Source organism: Lates calcarifer, linkage group LG13 (assembly GCF_001640805.2).
Source record: "Lates calcarifer isolate ASB-BC8 linkage group LG13, TLL_Latcal_v3, whole genome shotgun sequence".
In the NCBI taxonomy this organism is placed as follows: Eukaryota; Metazoa; Chordata; class Actinopteri; family Centropomidae; genus Lates; species Lates calcarifer.
The window spans coordinates 13,259,557-13,274,989 of NC_066845.1; the positions used below are offsets into that span (position 1 = coordinate 13,259,557).

Sequence of the window (15,433 nt, forward strand, 5' to 3'; positions counted from 1 at the left end):
GAGCATGGCGATTGGCTGGGACAGCTTGGGCGCCGCCGACGGGCTAATGAGCCTGGCGACAGGATACAACCTCGTGATGTACCACCAAAACAAACCCTCACCGTTACACAGGAGTGTACGTACACACACACACACACACACACAGACATTATGTTTTAGACATTTAGCTGATGCCCTTTTCCACAGTGACTTGCACCGAGTGAATATAGAGAGTCTCAATGTCTTGCAAAATGTATAACATGTTATCTGGCTGCTTTCAGATATAAATTTAATCTCTTACACTTCTCAGCAACTGGCTGGTCTCTCTAACTTCTGGGCTACACTGATGCCCGAGAAAACACACATATTGACAAATACACATTAACATTTACAACTGTTAATGTGTGCGTATTACTCCTGACTGCAGTGTTGGCAAAGTACACAAAAATATCATTACTAGTTCTCAATTCAACATTGAGTTTTACAGTGTTATCCCTAAATACACTCATCAAACAACCACACATATTCTGCAAGCTAAAAGCATAACTCAGTGTCACCTCCAGAGGGTCTGAATAAAGATGGCAAATGGAACAGAATAATGAGAAAAAAGAAGAAGAATACAATGATGGACTGGAACAGACGGTCACAGTCTGGCTCTTGACAATGGACTGCTGCAGTCAGCTAAAAAGTCAACTCAGTAAATCAGCAGGAAACATGGCAACAGCGTCAAACAGTCCGCCATATCTTGAACTGAGTCCCAGTCCATCTAAACTGGTTGACAAAACTGGTTCCAGGGGCAAAATATGGAATTATTTTGATGATGGAGCTCACACAAACAAATACCCAGTGGACATAACTAGCAAAAGTTGCCACAAAGCTCCCAAAGTCAGGTGTAGCAACAAAATACATGAAGGTAAAGTGTGATAAGTTAGCAAAGCATCTCAGTAACCACTGTGCTGTGACATTGTGTTTGCCATTGTACTGGAGCTCTATTGAATTTTTAGGTAATATTGATATCACTATCGTTGTACAAGGCTTGCAATGCCAGTCAGTTTCACTCAATGCAATGTAACACACCTCAACTGGCATTTTTCCATGGCACACATTATTTTAAGCTGTACAAGAGATGATAGACAGATCTCTCACTTCACTCTAACATTAACATGAACCTTTTCTTTGTGTGATAAGACAAAACACAGCAGGATTGTCACCAGTTTTTGCTTCTGATTTTACACAAAAAAGAGGGCAGTTGCTGAAGAAAAGTGTTAAATAGGCCATACAGTTGCTAAATGATGGCTCATTTTATATTTATACAAACCTGGTCCAAATAGCTGCTCATAAGGTTCGTGTAGCAAAAAGTGATCTTGCAAGATGTAGTTCAGCTGTGTGAGGCTCCAACTGCACTGGTGTCATCCTCATAATTCTGGCATGATAACAGGAGAAATTCCTTCCCTCCAACAGCATTACCCATACTTAAGACAAAAGCACAGCTTTCTGTTGCTGTGTGGAGCACTGTCTTTATATTTGTACCATCAAATACCCCAGTGTATTGGAAGAGCCTTGGGACTTGCCATTTTTAATCAGGAACGGGTGGCTTTGTCTTGTCCCTGTTCCATCCAGCATTTCTATCCATCCTTGGAGGGCTTTGCAGTAGATTAAATGGTATTTTCATTTAGCTCTGGTGTTACAGAGGCTCTCCAACTATTTATCCGTCCAAGGTTGGAAGTTGGAACAATCACAGAGGTTGCTATTTATGTTATGAAATTGTCTGAAATCACAGTTTAAAGAAGGGAAATTTAAAGAGGTCAGGTGCACAAAGTTCATAATGCACGGGGGATAACCAGATAATCCTGTTGAGAAGCTTGCCTTGTGGCATGAGTGCTATGCACCAACAATTCTGTCAGTGAATGGTGATATTATTATAACTATTGTTAACAATTGTAACCAATTTAAAGCCCTTGGGATGGGAGATTGCAGCAGTGAAATGGTCGGAATATGAGATGTGATACAATAATCACAAAGAGAACGGAAAACTCATTTTCACATGACTGTATTTCCATGTAGGAGGCATACACGTTTTACCCCTGAATGTACCCCTGAAGGCTCTGTACAGTGGAAATTACAGGTGAAATTGGTCTTACTTTGTCAGCAGATATACTAAGAGCTAGATGTATTGACTTGCCTATCTTAAAACTTAACCGAAACCTAAATATATTCCTAGCCTTTACCAGAGCAAAGTCATTGCCCCTCAATTTTCTTATATCAAATGAAGATTAGAATTAGAATGTAATTAGGTTACAAAAGAATTTGGATAACCATGGATGGAGAAAAAGATATTGTTCAACTGTACTGGACCAGAGAGGAGAGTCGTCTATAACCACAGAGACCAGAGCAATGTGCAGTAATGACTGATGTCTGGTGTCTCTAGAATGGTTTGACCATGACCACTCTCTGAGAAGATGGATTTGCCTCGACCCTCCAGATCGTTTTTAGAGGGACAAGACAAATATTTCAGATGTATCACACTGAGGCATCACGCTGGAGGTGAGTGGAGGTAAAGGGAGACTGAGAGATAAATACAACAGAGGGGAAAGAGGGAGAGGGAGAGAGAGAGAGAGAGAGAGAGAGAGAGAGAGAGGGAGAGGAAAAGTGCGGCCGGCCTGCCTGCCTGCCTGCCTGCCTGGCTGACAGTTGACTCTGTTGGATGTGACTTTCACAGTCTGCTGGCGGTTTGTGTGGAAGCCATCACATCTGTGACTGGCCGTTTGATTAATGAGCCTCTCAGCTTGTCTGTGCAGTTTGAGGAGGGGCCACGGCCTTATCCCAGGCATCACTGATTTATTCGCCTTTGGAGCAAACCTCCAAATATCACACACTCTGAAATATAAGAGTGAACATTTACACACATGCAGGCAGACACATGTACACCCTCCATGATATGCATACACTGTACAAGTTGGTGCAGTGCAGATGCACACAGGCAGGCATGGAAACAAACTCGTGCAAGCAAGCTCATCCCTTTCCTCCGCCACCTGCTTACGGCTAATGAAAACCTCAATGTGTCAGTGCTGTCCAGGGGTAGCGAAGACAAAACACACCATGTATAACCAAGCCGACAAAAGATGTATTCTGTCTCCACCAACACAAACTCACATCCCTAGCTGTCAGTCAGCAGAGGGGACACACACAAGGGGATCGACGAGAGAAGAAAGAAGCCCTTCCTCAATGACACATCACACTCTCCTGATTTTCAAAAGTGACAAGTCTTTTGAATTTCTGGCCTCGCAAGACGGAGAGCCTGATGATGGCTTGAGAGTGTTTCTTCTAGTTTCTTTGGCAGCGGCAACCATGAAATGTCACTCTGGCTAACCTTGAAGCTCTTTTCTCCTGTGCTGTTTAATGCTTCCAAGACTAGGGCAACCAGCTGCTCAAAATGGTATGGTAACATCGCCCTTTAAGTCAGATAAATGATTCCAGAAATACTTCCAGGTACATAAATGTGCATTAGCATGTGCATACTCTCATCACACAGGAATGTGCGTGTACTCACACAGACACACACGAAGCCACACGAACCACAAGCACACACTCCCTCATTCCCTGAAGCGTAAAGTAAGACCATTAATCCAGACACACTGAGATCCAGCTTCTCCCCAGGTTGATCAGCGTCCGTGGAGGAAGACGAACATTCTGACATATTTGTTTTTATTTTATTCCCTGAGAAAAAGGCCCGCCATATGGCAGCGCCCAGGAACAGATGGCGATTGCCCACTTCCTGAAAGCACAAGTGTCTATCGCCGCAATTTAAGGAGCTGCTCAAGCAAGAGAATGCCACAGACTGGCATTTTTCCACAAACTGCTATTGTTATGGACCTGAGGGGTAACAGCAACAATGAGACAATGCAGTGAAAATGCTTTAGTGTTCAGTAGTTACAGAGTAGCTTACCATATTAAGCTACCAAATCTATGGGTCAATGCGGCTAGTCGTCTCTTACTGTCAGCGTGAAATAAAACGACAAGTGCTTACTCAGAATATTTCTGTAAAAATAGCACAAGTCCTCATTTTGTCCCACACTTTAGGAAACAGTACTTGGAGCAGTGGACCGGTGTTGTAGATGTAAGCATGAATGTCCTTGGGTGAGATTAGGTCCTTATGATGGAGTGGAAGAGCTGCCCTGTGACACATGAAGCTTCATCTCTCATACTAGGCTACCCCTTATCAACCAGGTCAAAGGACCTTCTCTGACATACAGACACAAAGAAAGAGCCTCAAAAAGTCACCTTGGCAGATGACAGTTAAAATGTGACTTTGGTCTGTGCCCACACTCCACACTTTTTCAAAGATTTGTTTTATTTTCCTTGGATGGAAAAGAAAAATGACATAAAAGACTACAGTTCATAAAGGCCTTGCATCACAGTCTGAGTTATAGAAGAAAGAGATGGGCCCGCATTGCTGCCATTAATTCCAACCTACAAAGGGGCTATGTTGCTTTTGACTGTTTGGTGCAAAAGTATGCTGTGAAAGAGTTACAAGTGTTCACTAAAGAAAAGAGGATTTCAGTAGGTGATCAAGGACAAAGTAAATGAGTTACCCATTCATAGATCACTAGTTGAAGAGAAACTATTCAGTATCAGTTGAATCACTTAATACTTTGACTCCATGCCTCTAGGGTAGAAACAAAGGGCAGCTCGTGACTTGAGGTCAAAAAGTGAGGCAGTGAGGACATTTTTCCATCAGTACACGGTGACACAGACCTTTGGTGTAAAATCTGTTCAATGTGAAATGTCAAGTATATATTTAACCTGGTATGTAATGTCATTGACTTTGGCATTTCAAAAAAGTAATCTTACTTTAAAGCTGATAGAGACCTGTGGTAAAGAAATGAATGAATATATATCAGGTTGGTTGATACAAATATGAAATATTCCATAGTCCTTTTGAGGTCTGTCTAACCTTGATTCTTCAATACTGTATGATATGCCATATATCTCTTTCATAAGTCAACAGTACATCAGTATGAAACAAATAGGCTAGCTGACGGAATTTAAGTATAGAAAATTAAAAAGTTTTCCTAGGAAATGTAGGATTTAATTTAGGAGATTAAGGACGGTGTAGATACAACTACAGATTCTGTATAGGAACTTCTCATTTGGATTAAACTAGGTTGGGAGTGCGGCTTCCACCCATCAGCAAATAGTCAGACAGTTATTCTTCTAGTCAATCCATTACCCATTCATCAATCCATTTTTGAGACCTGTCATTCATCAAAGCAGACCAGCAGCCAACAGGTTAGTCGGCCTCCCAGCCATTTGGTCAAAATATCATTTAGCCTGTCATTAATCAGCTAAACTTCCACTGATCACTTCTTCCTACATCATTGTACCTAACCAAGCCAGCCTGCCATTTAGTCAGCAAACAAGCAGGCTAAAAAGTTAGCCCACCCACAAGTCGTCCATCTATCCATTTAAACAGCCAGCCTGCCAGGAAGCCAGGTCAGTCAGTCAGCCAGTCAACCCTGGGGGTCCTGGGGTAGTATTAATCAGTCTGGTTTCTGCTGAAAAGCTCAATCTGCAGATGATGGATGAGCCATCGTGCTGAGGGAACTGAAGTGACAGGTGACAAAGAAGGACACACACACCTGTATAAATCCACTCTCCCTCCTGTCTGGCCCCGATGTTACACCATCAAGGTGGCAGGGTGAAAGTGTGTGTGTGTGTGTGTGTGTGTGTGCAGGCGCAAGTGTCTCAGCATGTGTCCTGCTCTGCTAATGAAGTCATCTGAACAGTGATTTAACAGCCTGGGTGTAAAAGCCTACCGCCCTTAACTCATAGCCTTGCTCCATTAGAATGTGATATAAACCCTGGGCACAATAACTGTCCTGCCACTGTAACAATATATAGGAGGCCAATGGGCCACACTGCTAACTCACACAGTCCGGGTAGTGAAAAAAAAAAAATTATTGGCTGTGTACAAGGAAGGGAAGTCATTCAAGGAGACTAAAACTTACAAGATAGAAAATACAGATCGCCACAAGGTCACAATGATAGGTCTTTTTGTACAGTGTGAGCCAGCGTCATTACTATTAATATTGTCAACTGTGTAAGATTATATCCTGTGGTTTGTCCAGCAACTGTAGGTAGCAAAAGAGTAATTGTTGTGAAGCCTCTGTGAAAACAGCCGAGGGCACTTCAGTCTGCGGTTACGCAGAAAGCATTATCCTTATCTGCACTAACAAATGGATCAGTGGATCCGACATCAGTGAGCTTATCCCGTGAATGGCCTTCTATAGCTTGAGAGATATTTTTGAGTCAGAGATGGATCTGAGGAAAACTTTGACAGCTTACATGTCGCCAGCCGTGAAACTAACTTCCTGCTCTGTGCGAGCGTCTCAGGCAAAACCAAAGCCATTCTCCAAATCCTCCATGAAATCTGCTCCTCTGGCCCAACAAAGAGAGGCTAATGAGGCAAATGACAGAATCTCAGACACTTTGATACTGTGAGATTAGGGTGAATTATATAACCTTTACCCCCTCCCACTCTCATCCTCCCTCATACTTTTTTGGTGCCTTGTCAGTATTGACTGCTCCCTCTCTCTCCATGTCACTCACAGTCTCAAACTGCAAGTGCAATCTCTCTTTTTTCTGTCTCTCTTGTCCTATCTGACTTCATATCCACTTCATTCAGTTTCTATTTGTGAATACCCCAACACTAATTTGGCTCAGTCAAGCAATGACAGTATCTGTTTTAACATGCAACAAAGCAGCATATAAGGGGAGGAAGAATGGAGTGTGTGTATGTGTGTGGGGGAGGAGACGGAAGAAGCACGAAGGCGACAAAGCTCGTCACAGCACAGAGCTGCGTACTTCACCCTTATTAGACCTGTGTCCTTGGCAGATGCAGAGCTTGCCCTTTGTTAGAAAGGTGTGTGTGTGTGTTACAATGGCGGTGATTTAGAATGGATTGGGCGTAGGCGTGGAGACAAGGTGCAGTAGCCCCATGGCTCCCTGATAGCTGGCAGCGTGACAGCTGTGAATGGAGAACAGGGAACAGCCTGAAGTATTGCCATCTAATATGTGTCACATACCTGCATAAATATTTATGCCCGTTGCAGAGCAGAACACGAGAGGGGTGGGGGTGGGGGTGGGGGGTGGCACAGAAGAGGTGGACTTGGGCGAAAAACTCTTCAATCAGGTGACATCAAGATCTGAACCAGCCACTCTTTTTCCATCTATAACTACTTCTATATCTGTCTCAAGGCCTCCAACGTACCCAGAAAGCATTAATACCTCAATTACCAAAATCTGCAAACATTTTGTCCACATTACACAGTCAGTCACACATGTGAATGTGCATTTACAAAGACAGGACGCCATGATTCAACATACACAGCATATTATATCATTTTTCCAAAGAGTTATTTCCACAGCTCAGCCTCCATTCTGGAAGCCACAGGAGCCCTTGGCCTTTGAACAAAGTGGAAGCTTGAACCTCTGATGAAGAGCAGCAAGGCTATATGATCCCAAATGACTAAAGCTTATGCCAAAGTTAAGTCAAAAGGGAATTTGTGGAGAGAAAAAAAAACTTGCTCCAGGAGTCCCATGTGTACACTCATTTTGTGCAGGTAAAGACACTACTGATGCGGCACGTGCCTCAGTGGACTGAGGCTTTTATTTCATGAAAAGACTCCTCAAAAACCCAAAACACCTGTGAGGACCCTAATGAAAACATGAAAACACAAAAAGATACTTGCATTTGCGCACTCACGTACACACCGCCACCAGTGAACACATGTATATGTAACAAGTGAAATTACTGTTTTACCTGTTGGCCAGCAGAGTTTTGAAGGTGACCTGACTCATGCCCTGATAGGCTGGCAGCAGCCTTGGCCAGTCCCATGCCCAGTCGACCACGGCACTCTGTTGATGTATGAGGATAGCACATTGTTAGTTATTAATCAGGGTTAATACCATCAGTGCATTACCGCTCCAGCTGGGACCCACTAACAAAGGAGGAGGGGGGTCCCCAGCGCAGGCCACCGACACCAGGCGATCAATCATGTCCGCACAAGAAGGTTTTTATTCCAATAAGACAGCAATTAATTTATAAATCCATTTGGGGGGATGTAGCCATCATTTATAGAAAGATAAATCAATTTTGGGAGGGAGTCGTTACTCTTCTGACTGCTCTGCTTTTTTTTCTCTCCATCTTCAATGGCACCCCGCCAACTGCCCCCCCCCCATCTCCTGCACTCTCTCTCTCCTTTTCTTAAACACACACACATGCACAAACACACCAGCACCATATTGGGAAAGCAAATAAAAATCAGATTGCTTTGATTGCCAAAATGTCACTCTTAACTCCAGGCTGAGTTTTATTGACAAAAGGAGGAGAACTCCACTCGTTTCCTCCATCCATCCATCCCCCCTCTGCTCCTTCCTCATAGCTGATTGATGGATGTAACTTTTTTTTCCTCCTCCCTCCATTTTATTTGACAAACAACACAGGCACCTGAAGCGGAGAAGGCATTTTAATCATTCTCTTAATAGGGTGTTTCTATGCAAAGCTATGCAGCCTCCTGCGATAAGCCGAAAACAGGCAAAGTCTTAGGATTAAAACGTGCCTGTTCTTGAAAAACAATAGCGGCAGCACTACTACATTATAAGGGATCACAAATGTATAAATACATCTAATCCATTTCTAAATAGCGGAAAGACATGCAGAAGCTTGTCTAGAAGAAATACTAGCCTTTTGTTGATTGATTGTGAAGTATCAATGGTATTTCCCTTGATAGTAGGATGAAAATGAGTGGAAAAGCTGACAACTCTCAACACTGAACTAATACTACCTGTAACTAGACATATCCCCTTTAAGTGAAGAAAAAAAAATCTACAATTAACTGAAGATCACGGTGACACTCTTGGGGATAAGTTTGGGGTAAGAGGGTACATGGTTCAAAGCCCCAAAGAAGTGCACTTTAAGGCTGCACTCTCCTTTAACATTACTCACTTTTTTATGAAAGAGAAAACGTCTCTCATCTTTTCACCTTTTCGGTATTCTTTTCTTTCTGCTAGTCTGACTCCTGCTTGGGAAAGGAAGCGACCTATGGAGAATAGGGAAGCCAAGCCCCAGAAAGACCTGACAACTTCACAGACTGCCACAGTATCCAGTTCACTAGAGACTCAAACAGCTCCTAACCTTCAACTTTAAGCTTCTGGCCTTGGGAGAATGTTAAAATAACACCGGCATGAAGTTATGAGGGAGCCTCATTAATCACTAGCATATCAGAAATTTCATAGAGCTAGAATAAATAACAAACTGTGATGATAACTTAAAAATGCTTGACAAACCTGATCCAGCTTCTTCTTGCCAATGTGGTCAAATTGGTGTAGAGGGTTGAAACAGGCTGTGCCCACAGGACTGTCAGAGCCAAGGCTAAAGTTCACCAACTGAGGAGGATCATTTTGTGAGTCTGTGCCTCCACTTAGTTTAGACATCAACAGTTCCTGTAACCAAGATCGAAGGAAAGACAGGGTAGAGACACGGGACAGACAGAGGTTGAAATAGATTTATTCTGACAGACTGACAGTGAAATATTCTGTAACGAAAAAGGCTGACAAACTAAGACCAACAGAGAAAGGCCAAAAAGTTGTCCAAAGCTGAAAGCTATCTGAACCAAACTTGCTGAAACAGAGCACACACTAGAACGTTCAGCATGTAGCTGACATTTGGAATATTTTTTTGCTGTAGCATTTTTGTTTTTTGATAAACTAATCAAGTTCAGACAGGATTTCTGCAGTACTTTTTCAAGACTGGAATAGTAATGACTATCATCATAGTATCCACACACTTTTCAACTGTTCAGCCTCACAAAAGCAAAATTAATATTCAGATATAAAGAAATGAGAACACAGAACTAATATGTGCAGATGTAGAGAAAGAGAAGCAGGTTTTTCAGGACAACAGCACACTCTGCTTTATTTTTGTAACCTTAGGAGTGGTTACTTGGTGTAGGTGTCTTACAAAATGTACAGTATAAAGTAATGAGTGTGTGTACAGTATGTCTCAATGTGTGTTTGTGTGTACATGGGCACCCTGGTGTGGATCCACTATATTCCCATCTGTCAGTTTGACATGGCCTCCGAACCCCCTCTCCCTCCACCTCACCACCAGCCCAGTCCGTCCCTGACCTGAGTGTTCTTGCCTTGACCTTGGGTGAATAGAGATACTCAAGCTGCTAGCAGGGGTAACTCAGAGCCTGCTTGGGAATCCCATTCACATGCTCACAAATTGCTACATAGGAGTTATAGCGGTTTATGGATTCTATCAACAGTAGCATAATGTATACGGTGCTTATGTTTTTGTTATTCCATGCTGTGTCCTAATAAACAGTCTATAGGAGAACCATGTCAGCAACACTCACATGAGCACCAACTAGCTGTTTGGACTTTACTGCACCTATACCTCTATGTGATGCTGTAGCGATCTTTGAAGGTCCTCCACTCTCTTTTAGTACAACTGACCCTTTTCATGCACACCTGATGAGCTAGTGGAGCTGTGGTGCAAACATACAACAACTGTGACTTCTGTACATAATCTTGTATGTGCTTTTGGTATTGTCACCATTATCTTTATTGTTATTGTCATGAATTTCTATGTCATTTTCTTTCTGGAATACACTTTGTAATAATTGCATTGTACAAGAGCAATTCCTCCATTAAAGATAATTACACTACTTAAAGGTCTGGTAATGTTCTATCATCCTGTAAACATATTCAATGAGAAGATGAAAACCAACGATGAATGATTCTGCTAACAAGCATTTTCTGGGTATCTAAAGACTGACATAACTTATTCTTCCATTGTTATCCAAAAATGTTGGATGGACACAAATGAGCTACATCGTTGCACCGGATGACACGTTCTTTCATTCCAATTAACATGGGAACTGTACTGTAGTTTATTTTGAGTCCATCCCACATAAATTATTCTACTGCTGTAAATACTCAGTACGGCACTTTTAACCTTTTTACAAAACTCTTCAAAAGATTTATGTCCTTAGTAGGAACCAATAGGGATGAAGGTGAATGTCACAGACATGGTGGGGATGCCAGAGAGTTTTGAGAAACATACTAATGCTGTTGGTATTGGTCTTTTAATGGAATTCGCTAGTGGTGACAAAAATACAGAATATTGCCAGTCTCATTGTATAATTAATGTTCTTTCCCAGCGAAACAGCTATTGTGGTAGGAGGATGGTCAATAAGTAATTGTGCAGTAAATGTGATACAGTACACAGTGTAGCATATGTTGGTGTCTTTGTGATATACAGTGGTAGCAGGCTGACTGCGAGATATAAATGTAGTGCACTGTAGATGGAGGATGTTTCAGTTTGATTTTCACTACAGGAGTAATGTTAACTTTTTACATACTATTTTACCAGCGGTTCATTTAAAGGAAAATAACACTCAACTTGGGCACTTCCTAGAGAACTGCTACTTTTCTTGTTGTTAAACTTTTTTTCCCCTTTTAAGTTAATTCAGCTAAAATAACTTCCACTTGAGTTAAAAAAGAATCAGTGCTCTTCCTCTCTCTGATCTTCTCCTCTATGCTAACTCTGGGAACTCCATGTGGCTCCCTCTCCTCTCCATGTGGTGAGCATATAACACAGGAAATCACTGTAGGTTTGCACCCTCGAGGTCACCTGAACAACAGAAGATCAGAACGAGCAGACTGCACACAAGCAGCAGCCCTCTTCCCTCTGTCTCCCCCCTCCTGAACAGCCTGCGGCCTCAGGCCAGCAGCCACCTAATTGCTGGGGAGAGGGAGTGCTTCCCTACCTCATTGCCTTGGATGATGTGATAGATCTGCCTCAGGTAGTCGCTGCCACCTGCTTTGTGGCAGACCTCCAGCAGCATCAGGCCTATTTTCTGCTCAGTCAGTTCAGCTGCAGCGACTCCGCTCTCCCTTTCTCGCTCAAATACACTGAAAGAGGAACAGAGATGGGAGAAGGGGGAGATGCGAGAAGAAACACAAAGAGAGAAAAAAAATACAGAGTGGGGCAAAGAGAAAGGAGAGGAAATGGGAAGAAGGAGGGTGTCAGCTTGAATCTGGATACCACCTCTGGTTTAGGAGGTATTTTCCAGTTTAGAGAGGAATTTGGGATAAAATTTGAAATTTACTATACACAAGAAAATGAGGTGAATCACAAATCCTCAGTTCAAAATTATTATTTTTTTTTTTAGTTTTTAGAGGAATCATTCATTCCAGAGGGCAAATGAACTTAAAATCCAATTCTTGGCAAAGAAAGAAATGTCTCTGTGCTCCAATATCTCTCTGAAAACCATGGTCAAGGCTAACGCTGGTAAAAGTGAATAAGAAATACAAATTACTGAGGGTTAGATAACAAAATAATTTCCACTGTTTTCATTACCATTCATGAGATACATAAGGGATTCTGACCGAAGGATGCTGCTGCACTAAAAATGATTGGTGTATGTGTTCTTAAGTGTCTATATGTGTGTGTAATTGTGTGTCAAGGTCCTCATGCATGTACAGTCCCCAACCCAGGCAGACGCCAGCATCATTTTCCTGCCCTTCTTGTATGGATGGATATCACACTACCGTCCATCAAACCCTCTCCTTCACATACACTTCCTGTCATTGTTCTCTCTCTCTCTCTCTTCCCCTTTGTAATTACAAGGTGGCAGAAACGGTGTCGCCTGTCAGCCAGCCATTGGCTGCTTGACATTGAGAGCGGCAAAGGAAGAGGAGTCCCGTCTCGTCCATATACATCCCCTCATTCCTTTGCTTGGCGGCCCAGCAGTGGTGTTGTCGGCGATGGTGGCTCTGCATCCGTGTCAGCACCTGCACTGTATCCTTTCCTGTCCATCACTGTGCAGGTGAAGCAGATGATTGGATTCAGTCAGCGGGGTGATTAATGAGGGCCCCTCCGGATTTGGGACAGCCTATCAATCATGTCATTAGGGCCAATGTGCCCTGAAAGAGGCAGACCTCCGCCAAGGAATAACTGCATTCATCTTCATCTGTGTATGCATCCCGTCAGCCCAGCCAGGGTCACCATGATGGAGAACAATAATCTTCTCCTCTACAAATTACTTTGCAAAGACAAGGTGGGTGGCATGGTGGGTGGTGGTGGTGTGTGTGGGGGGGGGGGTTACAGCTGGGAAAGGAAGAAGGGAAAGCGGGATAAGGGAACAGAGGTGGGAGGGCTCGCAAGGGGCAAATGTTCTTTGTAGAGGGGGTTCACTATATGTGTGTGTGTGGGTGTGAGATGCCAGTGAGTGAAGTGCCAGTTGTTTTTGGAGTTGATACATCCACTTCTTTCTCTTCTCTCTCTCTCTCTCTCTCTCATTCTGACACTGTATTCTGATTGTTTACAAGCCAGGCGTCACTTCCCTGTGAAGGTTAGTTTAATGAATAGTAATGATCCCACTGAATGCCTCCGACAGGTGATACATAATCACTCTTCTTTCACTCCCCCCCCCCCTCTGCCCCTCCACCACCACCCTGTCTCTTTTTTTCCCCCCATCTCATCCCCTCTTCCTGTCACTGAAACAGACAGCATTTCCTAGAACTGGACATAATCTACTCAGTGTTTTTTTTTTTTTTTTGGTTTTATTTCATTCTTTTTTATTTATTTTTTTAATTGTACGTGTTGTGCCACAGCACTGAATCACCATCTTATGAGGATAGATGAATCCACAGTTTGTTATGATGAAGTGAGCAACCAGAGATGCAATTTCTGGGAACAAGCTACAAAACGCAGAGCCAAAGGTCACAGATCAGCCCAGAATGAAAGCTGTTTTCCCATCACTCCAGCCCGCAGTCCACTCAGTCAGACAGCATGTCCGTCATTTACCACAACAAACACATCTGAGATTCATCGATCTTTCTCATAGAGCTTTTCAATGAAAAATGATCTCGATGATACGATACATCAGAATTTGAATGCTTAATTAAAAAAGCATATCTAAGCTGCATTCTTTTTCATTGTTTTATTCAGTATCTATACTGAATGTCAAGTGGTTGAATACACCATCAGTCAGTTTGATCAGTTTGAACCTCCTTCATCAGACTATCAGCCCTCAACCTTCATCTTGCTATTGATAAATCACTAAAGTTATGTATTGGGAAATTCATCTTATAAAATTCTGTTTTTATGATCAAAAATTATCTGAATAAATTGAATCTTCATTTTTTGCTGAAGGTGCAATAATCAATATCAACTGAGACTAATGATGGATAACACATGTATGCCACTTTCCTGAATGTATGAAAACATTAACGCAAACCACATCAATATCATTCTGACCTTATCCTCTGGCTAAATCCCTGCAGTTGACCTCTCACCTGTCTGAGCAGAGCTTGCGGGCCTTCTGCAGCTGCACGTTTGTCCATTTGGGTCTTTTTTCCTCCAGAGCCTGCAGCACTTTGTGCACTGTGGGTTTGGGAACACCCTGCCAGACACACAACAGACCACCAAGTTAAATGAGTGAGGAAATAAACTCATAAGGCAAATCAGCCATCATTATGATTAATGTATGATATCAGTTTTTTTTTTTAGATATATATAAGGTATAAAACAAGTATTTGTACTTTAGAGATACCACAACAGAACAGTACAATGCTCTACCTTACCCTAAATTATGGTTGAACTTATTGTTGTTATTACTTTTATTACATAACCCTTTGCCCTTACTTTCTGTTGAATGCCAATGGCAGCCTGTAGGCACTCAGCCAGCAGGCACAGGTGTTCCTTTGCCACACGGTCCAGGGCCATACCACTGATCTGTTCTAGTGTGTCTGGGACCTCTAGGCCCTGGATCAGGCAGCCCAGCAAGGCCCAGAGCAACAGGCCCACTACGCGCAGCTGCCGGGCATGCTGGGAGAGGTGCTTCTCTGCCACTTGGAATAAGAAGCGAATAGGGAGGGGCACAGACGCTACAACCAAGGGCAGGTTGGTGAAAATGAAGGATATGGCTTGAATGGCTAGGGATATGACAGCTGGAAGGAGAAACAAATGTTAGCTGTTAGTTTTGGAGAACAACCCTTAAGTTTCTAATAACTTGTCTTGAAAATCCAGCACCTGGTCTGTACGTACTCTTAGTGGCAGTCTCTTTTCCCTGTGCTTCCAGTGGTGCGTAGTTCCAATCCTTAGGTATTTTAGCCAGGACACTCTCTGGTACACTCTGCTTGAATAAGGTTCCACTCGGCTCCTCTGTGGCCTGCCAGCCAATCACCATGGAGACCAGGTGTACCAGGAGGCTGTTGGTAGACTTGGTGACTATGGCCTGGACACAGCTGATCACTAATGGTGCTGTCTGCGTTGTGTCTGACAGAAGAAGAATAGGAGTTACTGAAAGAATATCAAACGGAAGACTGAAAACCTTACTACTTCTATGTATCATTCATTATTATGACTTCATTTGAAAGT

At 42.8% G+C, this 15,433-nt stretch overlaps 1 protein-coding gene across 2 annotated transcripts in view; it reads right to left on the reverse strand.

The window, feature by feature from the left end:
- The window catches only part of kiaa0825 (KIAA0825 ortholog), a 112,962-nt gene that overhangs the window by 54,348 nt on the left and 43,181 nt on the right, over positions 1-15,433 (reverse strand). The window contains exons 17-22 of one of the 2 annotated variants that reach the window (XM_018668594.2): positions 15,101-15,331; positions 14,699-15,003; positions 14,350-14,456; positions 11,817-11,961; positions 9,328-9,483; positions 7,802-7,896 (exon numbers count right to left, since the gene is read on the reverse strand). In XM_018668594.2, the coding sequence (XP_018524110.1) occupies positions 7,802-7,896; positions 9,328-9,483; positions 11,817-11,961; positions 14,350-14,456; positions 14,699-15,003; positions 15,101-15,331 (1,039 nt within the window). Of the gene's footprint in view, positions 1-7,801; positions 7,897-9,327; positions 9,484-11,816; positions 11,962-12,273; positions 12,871-14,349; positions 14,457-14,698; positions 15,004-15,100; positions 15,332-15,433 lie in introns of those variants that run through there. The other variant, XM_051075253.1, reaches the window with a different exon arrangement.